Below are 25,791 nucleotides of genomic sequence, written 5' to 3' on the forward strand. Positions count from 1 at the left end.
GGTCATCTCCCCTTAGCTGTGCTTATATGCCCCTGGTTTGCTGTTTCCCTAGCAAAACCCTCTGTCTGCTCAGTCGGGAGGGGTCAGTGGCCTGGTGCCCAGAATTGCAGGGAGACCAGGGCATCCAGCACTTATTCAGCCTCTCCTGCTGTTACAGCCCTTCCTTCACCCCCAGGATCAAGGGAACCTGGAGCCACCAACCTTTGGGGAGTTTCTACAGTGAAAACTGGGTCTCTTCTTAATTTCCCTCCCTTCTGATGAGAAGTTTTTGTTTCATTTTGCTTTTAATCCAACATGTTAGTCACTACGTGTCACCCGTTTTCCAGTTTCCAACAATGTTGTTTGCTACTGGTGACTCTTCTCCTTTTGTTCCTGTGGTTACTCCTCTGTCCCCTTTTGTAGCCCTTTACTGTCCTTTAGTGGTGTTTGGCAGGGAGTGAGGTGACCTGTGTGGTCAGTTGTCATCTTAACTGGAAGCCATCATCTCCTATTTAAGGCTTTGGCTTAAACCTATTCTCTTATCTGCACTCTTGGGAGTCTGTCCTCTAAGGCCTAAGATATGGCATTTCAGATTCTAAGCAGACGCGGTAACCTTGGCTTGTAGCTGCACCTTCTAGTTTTCTCACCTGAATATTTGAAGGTGTCTATTAGTCATGATTCTGGATCGCCAAAGACTGAAAGACAGTATAACACACTTTGACAAAAAATGGGGCTTTAACATTCTCATCTAGAGCAGAGGCCCGGCAAGGAGGTTCTCAGCACTGCCCTCCCAGCCTGGCTCCAGGCTCACCTCCTGGCAGCGTAGCATCCCCGGGGGAATAGAAGCTTCTCTTTCCCGTGGCATGGTGTGTGGGGTCCTCTCAGAACAGGGCACTTGATTGGCTGGCAGGGTGGAGGCCACCACTGGAGGGAGGGGAAGAGGGTGTTCGCCCCCATCCAAACACCACATGGACTCGAGTGAATGAGAAGGGGTAGCTCCCCCACACAGCATAGCAGCACTGATGCCAGAGGAAGGAACAGACGCTGGGCAGGCGAAGGTGACAGCTGTCCATTGCAGGGCAATCACACCAGCCTCAGAGCCTTGATGTAAATTAAACCCTTAGCTCAATGCCTGGAACCTTAAAACATTAGCTGTTGTTGCTGTTGTGATTATTGTCATTATTAACAGGGAGACTCTGTGGCTTGCTGTCTTATCCTTCAGACCTAATTCCTTTGCTAGGGACAAAAACAGGCACAGAGCAATGGCACCCCTCAGCTCCCTAAGACATGAAGTTGGCAGCCAGGCTCAGTGAGGCCTCCTGATCACATCCTCCTCTCACCAGGTAAGTCTCCTCTCTTTCTCAAGTCAAGTGAAGGCCCGGTTCATCCCTGCCTCCTCCTCCATGCAGCCTTCCTGCACACCTTGCTGGAAGAACACACGTGAAACAATTTGCCACCTATTGGCACTGTCAGCCCAGATAAATTATTAAGTGCTTGGGACCAAGGCCTGGGTCTCACATACCTTTAGTTACACCCATTCTTTCCTTCCTCCCTTTCTCCCAGGCCCGTAATGCAAACCTGGCCACATAGCATGACCCAGTAAGTGCCGGGCAACCCAGGTGTCTAGCTGGTGCCAAGGCCTGGAGGGCACTGCCCAGGCCTGTTGGAGGACATTAGATCATGGGACAGTCAGGCCAACTCTCAGTTAGGAACTGAGCTCAGCTGCTAGTAACTGGCAGAGGCTGCTCCGTGTGTCCCCAAAGCCCAACTCCCACTTTCCTTAGTAAAAGAACTCCAATGTTTTATACCCCCCTCATATTTTAGCCCTGGCTGGTGTAGCTCAGTGGATTGAGAGTCAGTCTGAGAACCCAAAGGTCATCAGTTCAATTCCCAGTCAGGGCACCTGCCTGGATTGTGGGCCAGGTCCCCAAGTGGGAACGTGCAAAGGGCAACTGATCACACATTGATGTTTCTCTCCCTTTCTTTCTCCCTCTCTTCCCATCATCTCTCTAGAAATAAATAAATACAATTTTTAATTTTTAAAAGATTTTATTTATTTATTTTCAGAGAAAGGGGAAGAGAGGAAAAAAGAGGGAGAGAAACATCGATGTGTGAGAGATGCGTCAATAGCCTGCCTCTCACACACCTGCAACCAGGGACCTGGCTCACAACCCAGGCATGAGCTCTGATAGGGAACTGAGCCAGTGACCCTTCGGTTTGCAGTCTGGTGCTCGATCCTCTGAGCCACACCAGCCAGGGCCCAATTTTTAAAAACATAATTCTCAATACTTTATTTAATAGCAGAACTTTAAAGAAAATTTTATTATGAAAAATTTATAATCTATTAAAAAATAGAGAGAATGGTATCATGAACTTCTATGTACCCACCACCCAGCTTCAGCAATTGTTTCTACATGTTAATTTTGTTTCAACAATTACTTCCTTCCCATCATAGGGTTATCTTGAAACAAATCGTATTATTTTATTCATCAATTTAATATGTATTTCTAAAAGGTAGTCTTTGAACACACACACACACACAGAGAAAACACAATAGCTTTTCATATTTAAAAATCAATAACCCCTTTTATCATCACACTGCCCCTCATGTTCAAATTTCCCCAGTTGCCCCATAATTTTTTTAAAGAGCTGACTTGTTCCAACAGGATCAAAGCACACAACATCCACAGATTGCATGCGTAAGAACTCCAATGTTATTCTAGGGGGCAATGTGTGCAGCTGAAGAAGTGCATTTCCTCACTTCTTTGTGTCTTGGTTTGACCAAAGAGGTTGAAGTGGAAGTGAGGTGGAGGCTTCCAAGAAGACTCCTTAAAAGGAGCTGTCAGCTGGGAGATGCGCACCTTTTATTCTCCCCTCCTTTCTTCTTCCTGCTGCCTGGACCTTGAGATCGGATTTCTGGAGCTCTAGCATCGATCTTGGACCCGAGGTGACCTTGCAGATCCAAAGTAGGATGGCAGACAGAAAAAAAGTAGGAAGCTGATTTTTCCATTCCACTGCTATGCCTGGTGCTTATGATCAAATCGTTTAAGATGAGGTTCAGCTTTAATGCATAGAAAACAAAAGAAATATTTGTAAAGTAGTGGCTTAAACATGATAGAAATTCTTTTTCTCTCTCACATAAAATAAGCCTAGGGGTATGTAGTCTGTGCTTAATACAGCGGTTCCACAAAGTCACAGAGTACTAGTTGTCTGTGGCTGGGTAACTGATTACACCCCAAACACAGAAGCAGAAGCCACAATGGATTACCCAGTGTAGTTTCTAGGGTCAGGAATTCTAGACCTGGGCTGCAGTCCTTCCTAGTTTGACTGAGTCTGGAGGAACCACCGGTTTCAGGCTCTGATTCCCAGCCTGTGGGTCTCTCCATAGGGTGGCTCAGAATGTCAGCTGATTTCCCCCAGAGCAAGAGAGAAGGAGCAAGAGAGAGCGCACACTCAAGGTGGAAGCTGGTCTTCCCTCCACCTTAGAAGTGAGCACCCCAGGCCCCTTTTATCCTTCCTCACCTTCCTTCCTGTGCATGGCCCCTGTCCCGTCGCCCTTGCTCTACCACCACCCTGACCTGCAGCCTGTCTCATTGTCCCTCCCTGCCCAGCCCTCTTGCTTCTGAAGAACACTTCAGGTCCCTGCCCATTTCTGTCTCTCTGTCCTTCTTCTTCTTTAAAAATTTATTTATTTACTTTTAGAGAAAGGGAAAGGGAGAGAGAGAAATATCATGCAAGAGAGCTACTATCAATCAGTTGCCTCTTACACACGCCCCCAACTGGGGACCTGGCCCACAACCCAGGCATGTGCTCTGACTGGGAATCAAACCAGCAACCTTTTGGTTTGCAGGCCAGCACTCAGTCCACTGAGCCACACCAGCCAGGGCTATAGCCTTCTTTTTATCCCCACTTGTACCTCTGATGCCTGATTTGGCCCAAGCCACCATCCAACTAACTCCTTTGCCACCATGACCTCCAGACTACTCAGAACCCTGAGACCCGCCCTGCTCTGTCCTCCCCTCAGTTCCTTTCTCAACTCCCTGCCACATCCCTGGGCACCACCTATCCAGGGTGCCCTGCCCTCTTCTCCCTTAATCCAGTTCCTTTTCATCCAGCCAGGCCTCGATGGAGCGCCCTCCTCCAGGAAGCCCCCCCTTTCGGTCTGTGGTGTTTTCATGACTTTTATTCCTCCCTGCCCAAAAGGTCAGCTGGGGAGATGGGATGAAGCCAGTGAGCTGCCTCTCCTTCCTCTGGACCTGCGGGGGAGGGTGGCTCCGTAGAGTGGGGGCACAGTTAGTGGTGGTAGGCACCTCGCTGTGACCTCTCTGTGTTGAATTCCCTTTCCATTGGGGGGCAGGGGGTGGAGGGACTCTTCCCCCAGACTGATCATGCTGAAAAGTAGGTCTACATGCCCCTCCTCTCTGGTCCCCATCACTACGACAAGGGTCTGGCTCCAGCTGGGGTTTTCTTTCTCACGTGATGTAGAGAGAAGGGATGGCCGTTAGGTGCATGCTCAGTGGCCCAGGGCAGCCTCCTGGGGTGGCCATATTCCGGCCCCGTGGCTCCTGAGGCCGGGTCTCCAGAGTCCCTGGCTCTTCTCATTCGCCAAGTCTTACCTACAGCCTCCCCGGCATTCTGGGGCCGTACCTTGACCTTCCAACAAACAAGTCCCTGCTTGCTTAAATAGCCACAGTTGTCGCTGGCCAACGGCAGCCCCGGCGGAGAGGCAGTTAGGAGTGCCCCTGGCTCTTCCTGAGATGGGCGAGGAGGGTCAAAACTGGGGTTATCAGGGGGCTGGGTTCCCTGAGTGGGACTGGTTTCCCGGGCTCGGTTTTTGAATGGCCTCAACGGTTTTTTCGGGCAAATGCCGGGCACCGCGGGCAGAGCCGAAGGGCCTGGGGCAGGCGTGGTAACCCAGGGCCTCCCGGCTCCACCCCACACCGGCGAGGGTGCCGTGGGAGCTGAAGGGCTGCCCCGACTCTGGGCCGTGGCGCGAGGCCCGGGCGCCCCCTGGTGCCCGAGGCAGGGATGGGCCCCGCGGCGCTAAGATGGCCGGGGTGACCGCGCCCCACCGCCGGACCCGCTCTAGAAGGAGCCCCCCGACTCGTGAATGGGTCACTTCTGTCTCCACAGGGGGGACAACGGGGAGCCACAGGGACAGGGAGCACCGGGTTGCTCGCAGGCTCCGGCCAGCAGCGCGTGGCAGGCGCATGGCCGGGGTCGCCCTCACGTCCTGGGAGTCACCCTAGGGGACCTGGTGACCGCAGAGGCCCCAGGAGGTCCTTCCCTTGACCCCGGCTGCTGTCCTGATTCGCCCGCAGCCTGTGGGGTCCCCACACACGGACAGAACTGTATGCGCTTCTCGCCTCCCAAATCCGCCCCGGGCTTCGGCTTGTGCACGGAGAAGGCCTGACCCCAGAATCTTCTCTGCGAAGTGTGAGGTTCTGGGTTCTGCTCCAAATCCACTATAAAAGTCGCTCTTGTGATTTGCTTCTAAAAATTTCTGCTCTACCTGGAAGCGTCCAGTCTGCACTGTTCAGTAGGTGGCCCCGGCCACAGCAGGCTACTGAGCGCTTGAGAAGTAGCGACTGAGGAACCCAACTGTTCCTCTTAATTTTAATCAGATTTAAACGCAAGCAGTGTAAACTTTTCTGTAACGCGGCTTTGTTTTAGGTGGGATTGCATATCACTTCAAATGTTGAAAACGTAGCGTCCAAGTTGAGATGTACACACTGGATTTGAAAGCATTAGTGCACAAATAAGAATGTAAAATATCTCATTCATTTTTATTTTTAATTTTATTTTTAGAGAGATGGGAAGGAAGGGAGAAAGTGAGAGAGAGAGAAGCATCAGTGTGTGGTTGCCTCTCCCACGCCCCCAAATGGGGAGCTGGCCTGCAACCCAGGTATGTGCCCTGGCTGGGAATCGAACCAGCAACCCTTTGGTTTGCAGGCCGGTGCTTCAATCCACTGAGCCACACCAATCAGAGCTCATTTATTTTTAAATAGTCATTATACACGAAGTATTTGGGGTATATTGAGTTTAATAAAACATCAATTTTACCTTTTTTAAATTGTGGCCACTAGAAAGTATTTTTGCTCTAGGGAATGGGTTGGGCTAAATCTGAGTTTTATTTTCTGACTACTGCAGTCCCCAGAGGTTGGGGACCCTGCTCTCAGTGGAAATGGGGATCTGTGTGGGGAAAGGCCCTGACCTCTGGGACCATACCCATGTGCTTCCTGGGCGGATGAGCCAGACTCACAGGGCCAACCTGGAAGCACTGTGCAGATGGCAGGGTCACACAGACTAAGTGCTTATAGCCCCCATGGGTGTTAGATGGGCACCAGGCTTGGCACGGACATGCATTCGTGCAAAGAACACTCATCTATGTCCTGAAGACCTGGGTTCCACCATTGGCTGTGCCACTCAGTGTGTGCCTAAGTCTCTTGGCACCTCACAAGCAGTTAATGTGAAATGTGGCCACGTCTGGTCTACTTGGCCAGGGTTCCCGGCACCAGCATGAGGATCACAGAGGGGAAGCCATCTGTGGCCACTGCCATGGCGGTTCTCTCTGGAGGAGGGCATTAGGGAAGACTTCCACGTTTCTGGGGTGCTGATTTGTTACCAGCACGTAGCTCTTTTGAATTCTGCAGAGGTGCATCTTTTAAAAGCTTTGGTCCACACTTTAAAATGCACATCAATGGACTGTACTAGGTACTTGATTCATTGCTGATAGAAGAAGAGAGAACAGAATCTGGGCTGAGCTTCTCCAAGGGAGGTGTTTGCTTTGCACTGGCTGATTTAGCTGGCAGGGGCCGTGGGAAGGGAAACTGAGACAGACCTGGAGGCCAAGCCCCACGACTGTCCAGCAGCCCCTCTCCCAGTTAACTGGCAATGACCAGGCAACCAGAAGGTCGCGTTTTTCTCTTAGAAATCCCAGGTCTGTTTCTGCCACCCCAACCACTTGACACCAGGCCTTAGGAGTCAAGTTTGAGTCCCAAAGAGCTATGAGGAATCCAGGTCCACAGAAGCACCAGCCTTCTTAAAAAAAAAAAATCCTTCATTAGAGGTACACATGCACGCACACACATGCACACCTCACACAGAGCAAGAAGGGGAGTGCTCCTGTGTCTTTTATCTCCGACAGTAAACCCCGTCAGGGTAACCATTCAGCTCCTAGAAGTTCTGGGTGCAAACCCTGTGATGGGCGGCCCTGGAGAGCAGGGTTGGCTCAAGGTGGATTGTTCTGGGCTCATGCAGGGATCTGAGCCCCTCAGAAGCCTGCAGGCTTTTCTCCTAAGCAAGGTTGCTCAGTCTGTTGGGGGGCTTCAGGGCCTCTTCAGGCCCAAGGATTACAGGAAACCAGTTCCTCTGCCCTGGTTCCACGTGGGGAGCAGGAAACACCAGCGCCCAGTGGCACGGAAACTCATTCCCAGGGTAGAGCGCAGCCTTCAGAGGTGGCAAGAGAGTTTAAGGTTAGTGAACGTTCTGGGGCACCAAGCCCACAACTTTCATTTCCAGGACAAGATGCATCAGGAATCCCAGGTCCCCCTTTCCCAGGAAGGGGGCGAGGCCTCAGGCAAGCAGCAGTGAGCCACCGGCCACTTGGGGAGCAGGGTCTGAGGCGGAGGCAGGAGTGGCGCTGTGTGAGATGGCTTTGAGCACACTACGGCTCCTCGTGGAGCTTTTAACATTTACTTTTAGAGAGGGGAAGGGAGTGAGAAAGAGATGGAGAGATACATCAATCGGTTGCCTCTCGCATGCCCCCCAACTGGGGACCTGGCCTGCAACCCAGGCACGTGCCCTGACTAGGAATTGAACCAGAGACCTTTCGATTTGCAGGCCAGGGCTCAGTCCACTGAGCCACACCAGCCAGGGCGTCATAGTTTTTAAAGCAGCCTTGTGCAAGATATGATAGAGTAACTACTCACATGACCCACAGATCTCTTCATTCTCTTTTCAGCGGGAAAAACTAGTGCCCTAGACCCCCACAGCTCTTTGGGTCCAAAAACGCTAACCTCTAATCCTGAAACCTTGGTGTTTCTCGGGGTGATGTAATTCCTCCCTCAGGATCCTATATCCGGTATTGTTTCCGAGCCCAGATGGAGTCGAGGCACCAAGTGTCAGAGCCAGAACCGACTAGTTTAGGGAACCTCACTTCACACGTGAACCCGAGGCTGCACAGGTAGCTAATAAAAATGATGGGACTAGAACTCACAGTGATGGTTCAGTCCTTTGGTCCGTTAACGCCCTTGGCTGAGGGGCTGGTGAGACCACCTTCAAAGAGCCTGTTGAATGTTTTGCTTCTGAGCACTGGAGGTGGCCAGCGTAGCTTGAGGGTTTACTTGTCACAGGGGAGCTTGAGGTGTTATTCATACCTGATGTTTGCTAGCATGCCCACCCTCCCTCCCTGGTAGATACAAAGCTGGGCCTACTGTGGAATGCATCAGGATGCAGCGAGGAAAAAAGGATTGGGAAAAATGAGTAGGGAGAAGAAAACAGTGGAGAGTTGGAGGAATGAGAACATGTGATCAAAGGAACCCTTTCCCTTTGCGTTAAGTCTTCTGACCCAATCCAGGGCCCAGTAGATTCTCCAATACACTGGGCAATATCGCCATCTGGTGGCCACTGAGGACACGTGCTTCAGAAAGGAAAGGAAATGCAGCCATAATCCAGTGGTCAGCTTCTGATGCAAAACCCATTGCTCACCCCTCCCTGGCTGAGGTTGGCACCTGGTACAAGGGGGCACCTGTTGAGGCAGAATGGCCCCTGGCAGGAAGCTGCACCGCCTATAAACTCCAGGCCAAGTGGGTACCCTTTGCTCAGCATTAGTTGGCAGGGTCTAGAAGGTTAGGGCCAGAAGTAACACGGGAGCCATGCCTGCTGATACACTTGCGGGTAACGGGTCCTTCAGGTTATAGGACTTCACAGAGAGGGGGCTCTTTAAGGCCCTGGTGAAGCCTCAGAGCCAGCCTCATGTATAGCGAGCAGTCAGTCACCTGCTGCTCCAGGGACATCTGCCTTGTTAGAGCTTCTTAGTCGGGGGGGGGGGGGGGGGGGGGGCAGGTGCTGCTCAGGAGCCAGATGAACAGGAAGGATGTTTTAAAAAACAGGCTAAATAATCATGGTGGCTCTTATCTTATTCATCAAGGTCCAGCCATTTGCCAAGGTATATACACATTTTATTTAAAAAAGTTTACAGTCTTCATTATACACAACTATTAAGAGGTTATAGTCAGAGGAGGCATTTGTCCTGTTGACATAAGTGCCCACGAGATCATCACAATGCAAGGAAAAAGGTGGAAGGGAGGAGGCAGGGTGAGGAAAATTGAAGTGATAAAAAGCTTAGATTTCAATTAGGGGCTGGTAAGTCCCTTTTAACTCTTCAAGTATCACACGGTAGGTACCAAATACAATCAGTAAGTAATGGCCGTTTCTTCCCAAGCCCACAGCCCAGACCAGTATTCACTGAATTAAGAGTCCTGGCCCTTCCTCAGGTGATCGGAGAACCTTCACACCTGAGGGCTGTTAGCTCTCCCTTCCCCAAGGGGCCTCCATTCCAGCCAATCCCTAATGGAATCGCCAAGGTGTTCAGTGGCCAGAGAAAATAAGAACATGGATTCAGAAGTCCAAAGAAACACAGGTCTTTGTGCCCAGTCAGAAATGATTTGATTTCAGTCAACGAGGCTGTGAACCCAGTCAGGAAACTGATTAAATAAAACTAACTTTTGTTAATGGCTTTCCCTTTTCTAATTGTGTTCCTAGAACATAGGAGGGTCACATGCCATTTAAAATCAAACACTAGTTCCCAGAAACTTGACCCTTGGAAGCTAGTGGAGGATCTGTTTTTCATGATTCTCAGCCATCCCAACAGGAGGCTTAATAAAAAGCAAGTGTCAGGCCACGGCCAACTAGGGCTTCAGGGAGACTTTTGAGGGAAAAAAATTTCCTTTAAGGGGAGACACTCTCCGGGAGCTTAGATCAGCCAGTTGGCAATTAGAACAGCTTTTGAAGTGGAAGAAAAAAAAAAAATTTAGGTACAGGAGATTCATGGCAACTTCTGATAATTATCTCAAGTATAAAATGCTGGTTGAAACTGCACAGTAACCTCAAGGAGGGCAATGAGAGTAAAAACTAAAAGAGCAAAAATGCCAGTCTAGGTTGGTTACCAAGAAACAGCAACCCACAGGGGCTGGGGCAGCTGAGAGCAGCGAATCAATGCTGCAGCCATCTTGCTTGTTGGTGTTTGGCGAGAGCTTGAGCTCAGTCATTTGAACAAGGGCAAAGAACAGCCTGCGCTGGTAAACCACAAGGCAGGACTTCAGAAAGTGTGGGCACTAAGAAATGAGGGGAAACTGCCAGAAGCAACTCTGACTTACCACCACCTTTAAAAGCAATAATGCACAGCCTTTCCGAGGGGCTCCAGATGCTTTTTTGAGAGCTGATGGGACCCTCTGGAAAAGCTTCCGGTGTTTAAACACCCCGACTCGGCCTTCCTCTACCCTCTTGTTATTGGGGGCCCAGAGTCCTCAGATTCACAGCCAGACCTCTTCCAGCACCCACTACACATGTCAATATGGTCTCCTACACCTACCTCTTCCGGGGACAGGGAAGGGACAAAAAGTTAGTATTAAAGAGGGATTCTGTTCAACTTATCAAGTATCAATTTCGCAGTAGAGAGGAAAAGACCCACACAGAACCAAAAACACGCATGGGACCAAGGTTAGTACTCCGATGACAGACTTGCACAGAATGAGAGATACAGCGTGATTTGAGTAGCAATTCCAGAAGCTTCTGGTGCTAATAGAGAAGCCCTAATTACACCTTCATCACAGACACTTGGATGGACACGGGGACACACACACACACACACGCCAAGCACGCACGCACGCCACTCAGATCTGCTTCTTAGTCCCTGCAGCCTCCCCCGACGAGTCTTCAGCTGGGTACTTTCCACCACCAGATTTCTAGAGCTGGAGCTCTTGGGCGCAGGCAAGCTGATGTGTTTTCGTTAGAAAACCACGGGTTTAGTCAGGGAGCAGAGCTGTGGCCCTGCTCACATGCCTTCCCTAAAACTTGGGTCTGCTCATTTTGGGGGACAAGATTTAAAGCAATTATTATCTGGACATTAATTTTTTTGAACGGTAATTAGAACACTATTGTTTATACAATATTGAAAAAATACAATTTTTTATTGTTTGAACTCAAATCACCACCCAGCACTTTAAGCCTACCCTAAGTCGCACCTACCACAACGGTTATAGCACAAGCAAACTGCTAATTCAGCAGGTAAGCAAGTTAGACAGTGCCAGCAGAGACCCTCCCTCCCCCAAAGTAATGAGAAGACAACGTGCTAGATAAGAGTTAAAGTACACCATTACATGTTAAATAGTTAATACTACCCTTCCAACAAGCCACAAATGCTAGAGAGAATTCAGTACGGTAACTAACCACAGCCCTACATAACTGCACTTTCCTTTTTTTTTTTTTTGAAAGAAAACCTTTTGCTTCATGCCCGTAATTAACATAAAATAAGTAAATTCTTTGTCTTTTTTATTTAGGAAAATAATCATGCTAAAAGCAAGTGTACTTTATATAGATCTTCAAAGAAAAGATTGATTGTGCTTTTTGAATAAAAAAGATATGTTCCAACCTCATTGACTCAAATCTTGTGGAATACAGAATTTCTAAACTAAAAACACACGTCAGAAAGAAATACTAAATTATCCCAGTGGGACATTCAAAAATTGTCTTTAGAAGATTTTAGGATTGGCTAATTCTGCTCTTGTCCTACTGGTCGCGACATGAAAGAATGCAGAGGTGCTGTTTGGAGCTCTCCAAATTCAGCAGGCAACACTCAGATTGGAAAGAAACTCTGCCGGCAACCTGGACATATGGTTAGCTGAGTAAACATTTCATTAGCAGGCATTTTAAACTGTCTGATTTCCTCTTAACATATACAGAAGAGAAGACTTTCTTCCTTCAAAACCTGTTTTACTACTACATCATATTTCTGAACCCTTTCCTTTATTCAGTTACACTCTGAAAAGAGCTGTGTTTGTTTTCCCCATGTAGAGTCGCTTTGGGTACAAGAACCTTTATTTGTTCCAATTATTACTCATTTGAAATTCAGAATGTGTGTTGGGTCTAAAATACCCGTTTCCTGCTCCCACAAGCGGATGATGACCAGGCCGCTGCCAAGAGCAGCAGCAGAGGGAAAACCGAAACCAAAACCAAAAGGCGAATGAGAGAGCCCAGGAGTCACAGCCACCAGACAGGTCTTCTTCCCGAGTCTCATGGTCCACTGATCGGCTGTCCAAGGAGGAGGCCATCTCTTGGCAGGTGACGATGAAATCTGTAACCTGTCTAAGCACAATTCACACGCACATCAAAAAAAAACCAAACCAACCCCCAGAACAAAAATAACCCACAACCACCCTCAAATGCAAAGCTTAGTCCAGGGTAGCAGTCTCCAAGTGGCCGACAACAGGATGAAGATGTGACTCTGCATGTGCTGGATGAAGAAACATCTTCCCAGTCACTTTTCCCTTCCTGTCCTGTCCTCTGAGGAACGGTCTGGATTACAAGCTCTACCCCATGAGAAAGAGTCGGGTTCAGAAAACACTTTCCAAAGGTTCTTCAAAACTATACACTTGTGGCTGCAGGGCCGGGTAACCAGAAGGGCAGGAATCTACGTATAAAAATGTACTCAAAATCCAAGGCAAAAATTGTTTTAAGTTTCATTACTCCAATTAGCTCCCTGTCTACACTGATACTCCACAGAAATGGGGCCACCTAGGACTCACAGGAAGGAGCAGCTGACTCTGACGTGGCCGGCTCTACGTGCCCCCGCAGCAGGCCTTTCCTCCCCTGTTCTTTCCTTTCCATCAGAAAAAGCACTATTTTATTTTCACATCCAAGAGCTGGTTGGTTTGGTTTGTTTCTTTGGAACCATCAATAAAAGAAGCAACTTTTTCCTGTTATTTTTACTCATGTCTATCAGAGCGGCTATTTCTTTTAACAATTCAGTAGCACACAGGCTGACTTGGCCAAATGGACTTATGAATGCATGCATTCGGGCCGCATATTGCTACCAAAATGGAATGTGGGAATATGCTATGCACCTCAGGCTGAGAAATGACCAAGAAATCAAGATCTAAAGGGTGATATATAATATATATATATCAATGCTATTATTCATAAAAACCTTGTTTAGTAATAAAAAAAATTGCTTTGTTTAAATATGAATATTATAGTCTGCTTCTCATGGTTAGGAAATAATAGTCTTTCTGAAAAGCAGGTGCTTTTTCTACTACAACTCCATATCCTGGGCCTCATCTTCCGAAAAGTCAGACATGGAGCTCTCCGACGAGCTGTCACCGGTGCCCTCTTCCTGCTCTTTCAGCGCCTCCTCTGTTGCGTATTTCTGGATATACTCTGAACGGAGACAGGGATAAAGAAAACACAAGGGCAGTGAGCAGGCAGGCAGGTGCTTCAGTGACCCCTAAGTTGGCAAGTCCCAGGGAAGTTCAAGCTCTCCTTACATGTTGGGGGGTAACAATGTGACAGTGGCGGTCATGCAAGCTAAGGGAACAACTCTGGAGTTTATGCATTTTGCCCAGGAGGAGGAAGACAAAGCAGGACACGTGACTGTGAGGAATAAATACACTGGATCACCACCCTAGAACTCCCTTAGGCCAACGCCTCCCAGGTGGATGAACACCCACAGACGAATGCTACAAGGCAACCACGCTCCCTCGGGCCTTGGCTGCACCACACAGAAAGGTCAGCAGACATCCAGGACGATTCTTAGTGTGAAACGGCCTCCACTCTCCCAGCCCTCTGACCTTCCCTGTGGGCTGACCAGTACGGCTGCCCTCCTCCAAACCTGATGGTTTAGGAAAATATGACCCCTGCACTTTCTTTTAACCTTCTATATTAATAAAACCATTCACCTACTAGATAGCACTGGACTAGTTATGATTCCGTAGTAATTTATGAGGAAATCCCCCATCATTTTTAGATTTGCAGTTATATAATTATAGTCAGCGCAAATCTATTATTTTAGAAATAGATTTTAGTTTAAACAGATCCTGCCTGTCAGGGTTTTGAAGCGGCTGGTAAACACAGTCTCTCAATCTGCTCAGAACAAGCTGCTATCTGGAGACACAGATCGTTTGAGTGACTTTCCCATGTATTACTTACCTGGAGATTTATGCTCCTTGGACCTAGGCTGAAAAACTGCTAAATAAACAATTAAACTTGCTCCTAAAGTCTCTAAGTGCATACTGTTCTCAAGTAAGTAGCCTCTACACTGTATGAAGAGACACTCAGAACCCTATTCAGAATCCCAGCAGGAAAAACCCACATATCCCCATGTCCTTAAGCTGTTTTTCTTCCCACAGAGTTACAGGGACTAAGTGAAAGAGGAAGTTACACGGCCAAATGGGCTTGCCAAATTTGAATAATTTAGTGAAGGAACCTAGATAAGAATATTTTAAAAAATATTTTTAAAGGGTTATTTAAAAAAAGAAAAAAGAAGACGTAAGTGACAAAGACCATATATGGCAAAATCTGGCAATTTACAAAAAGGTTCGCAGATTTATGACTTAAGAGTCCCATAAATTCTTAGTTACAAAATTTTACGCGAGATAATGAGTTTTCAAAAAAGCCCCTAACTAGATAGAAACTGACCTAGTTCACCTTTTAGAGCAAGAGAAATGTTTATTAAAGCCCTAGAAATTTTAACTTTACTCTCTAATGGGATGGCTCCTCTGTTTGTTCCTTCAGAGAAAGAAGCTGCCGCACTGTGACACTGTAATTCGATACCATCACCTTCTTAATTAAGAACATGTGAGGAAACACACATGTGCTGGGTGCTCACTAGGACAAGGCCTTTCAGGAGACAGAAAAATGAAGAGCAAGGTCACTAAGGAGCAGGAGAAGCAGATGAAGAGAAAAGTGCCATCAGAGAGAAGCAGAAGAAGAGACTCCAGCCCGAGGGCCAGGAAGGAGTCCCACCTGCACTGTCCCCTCAAGGACCGCTGCTGTGTGCGGCAGTGCAGGAGACTCACAGAGACTGGCTGCTCTGGGGGGGAAGCCACAGCCTTGCCATGGGCACAGAGAGAGAAGGAAGTGGCTGGCATGTTAAAACACAACATTAAGAGAGAACTACCTTTGCTTTCATTGTTTAAAATTTTTTGAAGTAAGGCAAATGTACAGGCAAAATGTATACAGTTAAGTTACTACCTGCTTTTCTGTAGTGCTGAAACTTTCCCTGGCTAAGGAAAGAATATAGTTGGGTATCTGACATCCATCCCATTTTACTGTCATATATTGTTGCATTTAGAGGAGCAAAGACAAAGATGTAGGTCACGCACAGGGACAGAGAACCTGGAATGGCTCAGTGAAGGCTGAGCAGGGAAAGGGCATCTTCAGAGAGCACAAGCAATGCCCTGCGCTACAGGCAGTCCAGTGTTTACAAGGCGGAGCAGCGTCTACTCCGTGTGAATGCCGACGCTGTTCACGGTGAGGAAGGGTGCACACACCAACCTGTGTGCGATGTCAGGGATGGAAACGTCTGGCAGGCAGCCTGGGAGAGAGGTCACACCTAGACACATTTTTGGAAATCATCTACCTGGAGCGGATTATCTGAGGTTGTGAGGGGTAAACAGGCTTCCTAAGAGGTGGGGGAGGAAGGCAGGGGACCAAAGGACCAAATCTTAGAAGAGAATGACCATGTTTGGGAATGGAATGAGAAATGTTTTCGGAAACACAAGAGGTAAAATACCAAGTCTTGAGAAGGGGCCAAGATATTAGGAAGAAATGAGATCACAGATTCAGTACAGGAGCGGAAGCACACTAGACCTCACGAGTTTAAGGCAAGGAAGAAATAAATTTGAAAACGAAAGGAAATAAATAGCAAGACTCCTAAAGGAACCCACAGGAGCAGATTTAGGCTTCTGAAATGCAGATGCCTCTAAAAGTCTAGTGGAAGAGGAGAACCAGGAGGAAGGGGACCCATGGGAAAACAAGGTCACAGGTTGGTGGGGGGAGTGAGTCTGAGAAATGACACCTCTTATTTCCTTCGGAGGGAACAAAAAATAGATGGGATGGATATATGTAAAGGTACAGTAGGAAGCTGGGGTGAGCTCAGGTCTGACAGCCATGATTTTCTCAGATACTAAGGAAGACAAAATGACAGCCAACACTAACACTTCAGAAAGCTAGAGCTCCCTAAGCTAGAGCTAGCCAGTCTAAGACAGAAGTGTAGGTTGGGTTCCTTTTGCAATTGGTACTGTAGCAGATATGTATTAAACAGGAACAGTGTTAAATTGCTGCAGCGTAATGAATGTAAGAACTATGGAAATACGCTCTGCACTAAGGGATCTATGGGTTGCAGGCACTGTGAAGTGATTCCTTTGTCAAATTTTTAATACAGTCTCATAGTAGAATTTTATCTGGTTGAAACTGATTGCCTTTTTTTTTTTAAATACATGTTTGTTTGGCTATGTAGATATGCTGCTGCATAAATTAGATAATTTGCAAAGCACCTGAAACCTTGGTACATTAATTAGAGTAGATTTATTTCTACTTATCTCAACAAGGGTACCGAACAACACCCTGAAGAGACCACAGAAGATGAGGAAACAGAGAAGGAAAACTGAGTTCCGCCAGGAGCCCAGATGCTTCTGGTTGTCTCATACCTGCACAATTCAGAGTGAAGACCTATATATTCAAGCTCTCATAAATTATTTCTACTGCCATCTCTTGCAGATGTACCTCAGAGAAGGCACATGCTTAGCAGAAGCTAATGTTCTAAACTGCTGGGCAGATGGGCAAGTACTGCTAAAAATTGGGTCGATATCAATGCCTTCCATCTGTTAAGAACAGGCCCATTTCCATGGACTTTGGATTCTCGTCCTTTTTGTGGACCTTGATAGATCTAGCTTTTCATCATGAAAGTTCTCAAGCGCATGCAGGGAAAGAGGACAGCAAGACGGACACCGGTAAGCCTGCGTGAGGCTGGATGCTCTTTGCAACCGTACTTTCCTCTTTATGAAATTCATGCCCCGTTAGCATGTAAACTGGCTGAGAAAGGGAAAACAGGATTTTAAATCCTAAAGGATGAGGAAATAGAGCTACTGTCACTAACACATTTCTAACTTTAACAGTACATTTCAAGTTTTACTAGATGAAAACTTCCCCAGGTAAAAGCAGATCAGTGTAGGGCCAAGAAAGGAAGCCAGCTGGGCATTTTTAATTCAACAGGTAAACCGGTATAATTTTGAAAGAGTCTTATGCTAGATTTGGCCATTATTTTCCCAACTCTCAAAAGTAACTGTTTTCCTGAGGGCCAGGATAACGGTCTATAAACAAATGTGAGATTATACCTTTCAAGTAATACTTCATTCTCAAGGCCAATTTTCTACTTTGACAAGACAAGAGGAAGCAAATGCAGCAAAGGTTCTTTTGGGCGGGTGTCCACAGGGACCTCTGGCAGGGTTACACCTACTAACCCCCAACAGTTAGCCCTCCCACTTCTCCTCTTCCCTTTTGCTCTTCCTCTCTCCTCCCCCTCTTCCTTGCCGGTACCGCCAGCCTCCCAAAGTTTGTCTCTAACCCTCGAAACTACAGAGGCTAGTGAGCTCCGTTCCAGCCAGCAGCTGTGTCTTTTTAGGCCTGAGAAAAATTATTAGGAACTAAGAAGGATGATTAATGATCAAAGCCCAATAGACTTAAGGTCTTCTCTCTCCAGGTTCAACTACGTGCTTTCTTACCTTTAATTTTCTGCTTGTATTCTTCTGGTCGGTGGAGGTACATGGCTGCAGCGTCACCATTGAGAGGGTCTATGGGGTTGGGATAGGCCAACAACTGGGGCAGGAAGGACTCAAATATATTGGTAAGATCTGAAAAAACAAACAGAAGTACATCACGCACAGAACCAACAAGTTCATCTAAAGTTCACTTGAATTCAGCAGTCAAAACAGCTTACCTTCCTAGATATTTAACCACATGGAAGTGTGCTCCATTACATGTGATCAACGTTACATGTTCCTTTCAATACCAGTTTAAATTTTTTTAATTTAATTTTAATTTGAAGAACCAGATAAAGGTATGCCTGTTACTCACTTTGAAAGGTGATCGTCCCAATTCTAATTCATCCCATTTTCTTAACAGATTTAGAAGTACTATATACATTGTTTATTAATTAAAACTTGTGCCCCAGTAGTCTACAATCTTACAAAATAAGAGGAGTTAATCTATTCACATGGCCTTTTTCTATAGCTTTGGAAATCCCCATCCTGAAAAGTAATTCAAGCACCAGATCTTAAAAGAACCGAACACAATTTTACAGGTCCTGACATTTCATTCAATTCTTAGAACTTCTCATTAAGATAAATGTAACCAGTTATTCAATCATTCTGGGTAATGAGGGTAAGAACCTATATGGACCACTTAAAGTCATAAATAAGACAGGTAAGTACTAATTTACTGCATTTACTAATAGTCATTTAATAAACATTTAGTAACTCCCTTCTTGCCAGGTTCAGCACAAGGTGATGACGAGTGGGTACACACATGTGACATCCACACCACAGTTAACAAAAACCCTGCAGAAACATTAAGCGTTTCATCAAGAGGCCCTGAAAACCTGGAAAACAAGCCACATGTCCCATTAACTTCAGAGATGCTGTAACTTTCATCCTACTTGCCCCCCAGTTAGCAGACAGTGAACTGGGGAACCTCAGTGCTTCCATTTCTCTGCACGCATCAAGTTATTCTATCACGTTAAAGGAAACATTTAGGTTTCTGGAGGGAGTGCTAATGTAACATTAAAAGGATTCTTTAATTTGCTCTTTAAATGGACTTTTTAAGTATTTCAAATGGATATTTTGTCAAGCCACATCACTTTAAGTTAGTAGTTTTCACAGCCAGGGGTGATTTTGCTCCCCAGAGGATACCTGGCAATGTCTGGAGAAAATCTTGGTTGTCACAACTTAGTGGGGGGAGGGGGCAGGTGGATGGAGGCCAGGGGTGCCGGAAAACATCCTACAATGCACAGGACTGCCCTTGACAACAAATAATTAATTATACGAACCAAAATGTCAACAGTGCTGAGGGTGAGATACCCCAGTCTAGAGAAAAGGGATTAGCAAGCCTTTCGTAAAGAGAGAGTGAGTACGACAGGTTCGTGGGCCGCCTGTGACCTGTCCTAACTACTCCATACCAGCTCCGCTGCTGTGGCACCAAAGCAGTTGTATTCCAATAAAACTTTATATAAAAATATAGGCAGCCGATGCTTGTCGACCTCTGCTTTAGAAAAGCCTACAAACAGGAGGCGGCTCTTCTGTGACACTGTACGGTAAGGAAGCGAGCAGTCAGAGAATAAGCCAGCGTTGCACTATTTGACAGAACTTTCTGCGATGATGGAAATGTTCTGTATCCACTGTCCAATATGGGAGCTGCTAGCCCCACATGGCTACTGAACACATGATATGTGGCTAGTGTGACTTGTAACTGGACCATTCATTTTACTTAATTCTCATTAATTTAAATAACTACAAGGGGCTAGTAGATCCTGTATTGGACAGCTCAGGTCTAGCAAGGGATGCAATGGGGAGCCCACGATACTGGCACAGTCCCCCTCTCATGCAGAGATACTGACGAAGAGCGGTTTTACCTTTAACCCCAAACGACACACTTGGTACTATTACAAGGACCCCTCGGGGCTTTTTCATCCTCATAAAGCTAACTTTCCAAAGAATCACATTTCAGTAAAATTCCCACATTATCAGGAAACAAATGCAGAAATTCCTAATCAAAAAGAAAAATAAATCTTCCAGGATAACCCCCAAACATCTGCCATTTTACTTACACTTTTTTTAAAAAAGGAAGCAACATAAACAATAAACCAATACTTACTAATTTTACAAAACCATTGAAAACAATTTGTCAAGGCTCAGGGACAGAAAGAAACGCTTATGCTCTAATGCTGGGTGGTGAGAACCCATAAAATGGTATGTTCTCTAGAATTACAGCTACATACAGTACGTATACACAGTATTTTTAAAGTTATGTCAAGGCAATAGGCTTGTAATTTCTACTTTTCACACTTTAAATGACACTTCATTCTTTAACCTTTAAGAATAGCATTTTCCGCCCTGGCTGGTGTGGCGCAGTGGATTGAGCGTTGGCCTGAGAACCAAGTGTCACTGGTTCGATTCCCAGTCAGGGCACATGCCTAGGTTGCACATCAGGTCGCCAGTTTGGGGGCACGTGAGAGGCAACACACATTGCTGTTTCTCTCCCTCTCTTTCTCCTTTCCCCTCTCTCTAAAAAACAAATAAATAAAATAATAAAAATATTAAAATAAAATATCTTTAAAAAAATAGCATTTTCCTATAAATAGTCCTTTCTACTTTTGCATGTTTGACATATTTAATAAAACATGACAAATCTGAAAAAATTTTCTTTTCATCGTTGCATGGGTCAGTTATTAAGACAGTGGCAGAAAATGCCCAAAGGTAAGCAAATTAAGAAGGAAAAACAAGGAGTGTGGAAGTTTTACAAATTAAACATGATCCCAGAGTAGGGAAGAGTTATGAAGAGTTACAGTAACACTAATAATAGTAATAGTAATGGCAGCAGCAACAGCCTGTACTTACACAGCACTTAGTACAAACCAGGCGCTCATCAACGATTGGCATGGACACTTTTTTTATTTTTATTTTATTTTATTTTATTTTTTTTATTTTTATTTTTGGCATGGACACTCTTAATTTCACTGCAGCCAAGGAAATAGGTTCCATTACTACTTCCATTTTGCATGTGGGGAAATTGAGGCAGAACGTAGTTAAGGAACTTGCCCAAGGGGCTGGGTTTCGAACCTGGGCCTATCCAAAATGCTGCCTCTGTTACTGGATAAAACAAACACCAACTGCCTTAACTTCGTGATAGCACAATTCCCCGATCTCTGCATCAAAATCATATACGCTCAGAGATGGCCACCCCTTCCTCAAAGCTTTCCTTTTCAGAAGTTCAAGACCAGCAGGATGGCCTCTAAGAGTTTCAGGCCTTTCTGGGACTGAGCTGCCGGCTATTTCAGAGGCAGTGTGCTTGTTTCCTAGTAGCTCAACCACAGGAAGTCACCCAAGGCTGTTCTCAGATATCCGCACATAGTGAACTGGGGCCTCTCCTGCCATGTCCTCACTATCCGTGCTGCTCAGAAGGATTAGCAGCTGAGTGTTCCCAACAAAACCTTAAAAAAAAAAAAAAAAGTACAGGTTTCACTCGCTTTAAGTAATGTTCAGAAGTGCTTCAGGACAGGACTCAAATATTGCAAACATCATGTTTTATAATGAGGTGTCCCAAGTGTTCCAGGAAGATTTTATACCCATCCTCACCACTTAAGTTTCTCAAGCTCCCAGTAAGTGGCTCTGCCTAGGTTATTTGTACCAAACAAATAAAAAAGAACCCTCAATTATTGGTTGTTCCTTCCGTATCTACTGTATTCCTGTGTTAACATACTTCTGATCCATTTTATAGATGCTGAGTCACACTTGAACACGGAAGAGCAGAAAAGGGAAAGTATGCAGCCCAGTTTCAGGTAAAGATGGCAGCTTTTGAAGGCCAGGATGTTAAAGTCATGAAGCATTCCTGAAAACGGCTAAAAGAGTGATTACTACCAACAGGGTTCTCTCCAAAGAAATCTCTCTAAACATGCAGATGTGCACAAAATCTTCTTTCAAGATAAGTATGTTGGCAGGAGACCTAAACTATACACAAAAAAATGAAATAAAGATACTCATCTTTGGAAAAATTCATCATAATGAAATTTCCCCCTAGAATTATTAATAATAAAAACAGCTATCATTTTGCCCTGACCGGTGTGATTCAGTTGGTTGGGCATCATCCCATAAAGCGAAAGGCTGCCAGTTCAAATCCCAGTCAGAGCACTTGCCTGGGTTCTGGGTTCAGTTCCCAGTTGGGGCGCGTATGAGAGGCAACCAATTAATGTTTCTCTTTCACATCGATGTTTCATTACCTCTTCCCCTCCCTTCCCCTCTCTCTAAGAATAAATAAATAAAATCTTTAAAAAATAAATCTATCATTCCAAAAGTCTCCTTTCTGAAAGGGAGAGAGTCAGACATGGATCACCCAATCTAGAGACTGCAATCAGCTGGCTCCATTGCTGGCTGCCTTCATTTTTAAAGGAAGTCCCAAGATTCCTGAGAAGTAATGGTTTATGAACAAACAGCTCTTACTTCTTGCCTTGGACTAAATCAGCACTTATCAAAATGCAGTGCATCAGAACAGACTCTTCAGCCTGATCTTATTAGGATTCATGTTAACAATATTGTAATACTCATACCTCCATTTAGGCACATAAACTAATTATTTATATTCATATTTAGTTTTTTACAACACTCAGATCATACTGCTCTCTCATCCAAAGCATTATCATGTACCCCATTCAGTCAAGAGCAATGGTTTACGGGTGAATCTAGGTCCCGGCTGTCTGTCCATGAGATGGACCTGAGGAATTTTTTCACAATATGCATACTGAGATCTCATACCTACCCCAGGGATTCTCATTTAGGATTGACTGGTGTGTGTGTGTTTGTGTGCTGTGTATGAAGGTATGTAGAAATGTACAGCCAGAAGACACTACCTACCCTATGCAACCCCTAACCCCAGAGACCAAATGAGAAGAGGGTTATTTGTTTGTGGGTTCTTTGACTCAAGAAAATGTTGTCTTGGCAGGTAGCTACTAAGCTGCTGAAGAGGCTCTAGCTGAGTAGCCCTCCCTGGCTGGCCCTTCCATCCTTCTTTTCTGTATATCCTTTAAGTTACCATCACCCCTCCAGGTAGGGGCATTCCAAACCATGGGCAGGAAAAAGTGGATCCATTTTAGAAGGGTATTAAAGGGCTGCTTTAGAGTAGAAAAGGTAGTGATGGATATTACCTAACACCATGGACAGCAGGTAAAACAAATTCCATTAGGCTGAACTGTTTCCAGCAAAATGGTAGCTGGCTCCTTAGTGGTGAACAACAGATAAAAAACCTAGAAGACCGTAAGTCTAATCTCAAACCGTCCACTGGCTGGTTCTTTGACCTTGGGCAGATCTCTTCCTCTCTGCATCTCGATTTCTTCACCTGCAAAAAGAACTGTAATACTGCAGTTCTTTCACAAGGAAGAATTACATATTGCTAAAAATGACTGTAAAATAGACTTCAAACTGCATAGAAGAGAACTAGATTAAAATGTTAATACAAATATGCTATCTTCTTAGACTAAAAATTTTATCCAAAATGAGTCACACTGAAGAAAAAGCCCGCCAATTATTAAGAGTAAAGCAACCCTACTCCAGGTGCCTTATGAAAAGATGGCGCATTGATTAAAGGAGAAACACAGGATGTTTTATTCTTGGCTGCTTATGAACCAGTGACCATAAGTTATTTCTTCTTCCTTTATTTCCTTTGAAAATCAAAATGGAAACTCTTGTAAAGCATGCTGCTATCTTTAGGCTAACACCTCGTGGATGCCCAAAGTTTCACGTGGTCTGCCCGCCCCATCAGGAACCACAATTACCAAGCAGGCAGTCTCATAAAGACTAGCTTGTATAATCTTCACTGGTTTTTCAGAGTTCACGCCCACAACGCTTGAACTCAGGAAATACCACAATCACACAGTACAGTCATGGAGCTCAGAACCACCAATGCCCTCTCACATCCACCTCTCACCCCACTTTTCCAATTCTACTCTTTGTCCCCCAGATGTCCAGTGCCCTGGGTTCCTTCGTTTTAAAGCTAAACAAACAACACACAGAAAAACTTGTTTGGAAAGACATCAGTAGTGTGAATTCTGTGGTACTTGTATTTCAAGAATTAGCTTCACATGCTCTCCCTTACAATAAGCCTATGCTAGTAACTAGCAACTCTTTCTAATCAGTCCTCATCACACTCGACACACCTAAAATTACTTCCTGAAAACGTAGTCCTCTCTTCCAACAGCTAGGTTGCTTCCAAAACCTGTTCCTTGGCTCTGAACCTCTGAGAGGACTATGGTTAGGCTTTCCTCCTTGTTTCCAGGTATCAATTAGTTTCCAGGCTCTCTACTGGTCCTAATAAAATGCATCTAGTTCCTCATTTCCCCCTCCCTGTAACTATGTCAGGCTCAATAAATCATTCCAGCTATGGATCAGGGCTGGATCTGCTGGCTGGCCTTCCAGGCTGTAAACTTTTGCCTTGGTAATCAGCTTCCTTAAAAACAATCACTCAGGTCACTTCCCATTAAGAGCAAGTTCCCTTTGTTTTCCTTCATAATTCTTCATATTCCAGAATCATGCTAGCCAAACAAATTTATATTTCACTGTCCCCCTGCCCTCTGGAGAAGGGCCCCTGGCTTCCCAAGTTGAGGTCCAACAAGCTAGCCACCACTCCCTAAGGCATTTAACTGTTCTGTAATCCAACAGACTAAAAAGAGAGGAAGAACAAAGTGATAGACAAACATCACTAGGAGGTGATTTGATGATTTTCTCTGTGACTTAACATAAATCTCTTTCCCTGGGCTTTTGGCCATTACAGTTGAAACTAATGGCTAAGCAAGTTGGGATCACATAGGATTTCATGTTATTCATTCCCTTGATTTGCTTCAGAAAAACAACAGCTGACCTTTCAAAATCCCGATTAACTTTTGCTCATCTTACAAGGAATTATAATTAATTCATCATGAACTGCTAAGCAAGTTATGAATTTATAATGTATTCAAAATAAAACCCAACCATAAAATTCCATTTCATTCATTCAATAAGTTTTTTGGGGGAGGGGCTACCTACTATATGTATGAAAAACAAACATCCAAACATATGTGCAGCCAATTTTGGGGGTAAGACTGAAATAGGGCAAATAAATAAAATTTTCAGATTTCATTCAGCTTTTTAATAATTTGGGATTATTAACAGATCTTTCTTTTTCTACTCTTTTACCAGCTCCTAAGAAGTTACAATCGTAACAACAGATTTGAGTATTTTTTTACTTTAACTTTCTCCTGCTTACAGTCTGTGAATACTAAGAAACAGTGAAATTCTACATATAGCTCATCAGCTGGAGGGTTAGCATCGCATCTGACCAAGCAGTTGGTATGTATGAAAAACACATGGGAAGCAGCAGGCTAGATGAAGACAGACGTTCCCTCGATAACTTCTAAAGTCAATCAGGAGAATGCCCTCAGACAAGAAGGACTTGAAAGAAAAAATGGCTTTGAGATTTAAAATAACATTCTCTAGAATAACTAATTTGAACCCACCTTCAACGAGGAAAGCTTATTTCTATACTGTTCTGAGGGAAAACACGTGGCGAGCTGAAGCAGACCACCACAAAGACTTGCTGTGCGCCACCCTGGCAGACCCAGCTGGCCGCAGGGACAGCCATGCTGGATTTGGTTTACCGAGCGCTCACATGCTGCTAATGGAAGAACATATCCATCCACCAATCTGCTGGACAATAAATTCAAGAATGTATCCAGTTACTTAACTGAGAGGGTCTTTCTGTGTGGATAAAATGGTCAAGAAGTCTGATCAGATTTATGTGTTTTCATATTTGTCCATGAGGATTTTTAAAAGACAGAATAAGGTCTCCTGAAAAGAGTCATGCAGGCAAAAACAAAGCATCTCCCTCCTCACACCTCTCATATGCGGGCACGTGCGCGCACGCACACACACACGCGCATACACACACATACAGCAATTAGTAGAAATTAGTAAGAATTAGTAATTAGACAAAGAATTTTTGCAATATATAATACAC

General features: G+C 45.3%; 1 protein-coding gene across 2 annotated transcripts in view; it reads right to left on the reverse strand.

Moving 5' to 3' along the window:
* Nucleotides 1-9,139: 9,139 nt before the first annotated feature.
* The window catches only part of UBE2H (ubiquitin conjugating enzyme E2 H), a 103,667-nt gene continuing 87,015 nt past the window's right edge, over nucleotides 9,140-25,791 (reverse strand). For both annotated transcript variants that reach the window (XM_090287514.1, XM_090287513.1), the window contains 2 exons: nucleotides 17,760-17,888; nucleotides 9,140-13,416 (listed from right to left, as the gene is read on the reverse strand). In XM_090287514.1, the coding sequence (XP_090143640.1) occupies nucleotides 13,292-13,416; nucleotides 17,760-17,888 (254 nt within the window). In that variant the 3' untranslated portion in view covers nucleotides 9,140-13,291. The remainder of the gene's footprint in view (nucleotides 13,417-17,759; nucleotides 17,889-25,791) is intronic.

This window comes from Furipterus horrens, unplaced genomic scaffold, assembly GCF_987537825.1.
Source record: "Furipterus horrens unplaced genomic scaffold, mFurHor1.1.pri manual_scaffold_9, whole genome shotgun sequence".
Classification (NCBI taxonomy): Eukaryota; Metazoa; Chordata; class Mammalia; order Chiroptera; family Furipteridae; genus Furipterus; species Furipterus horrens.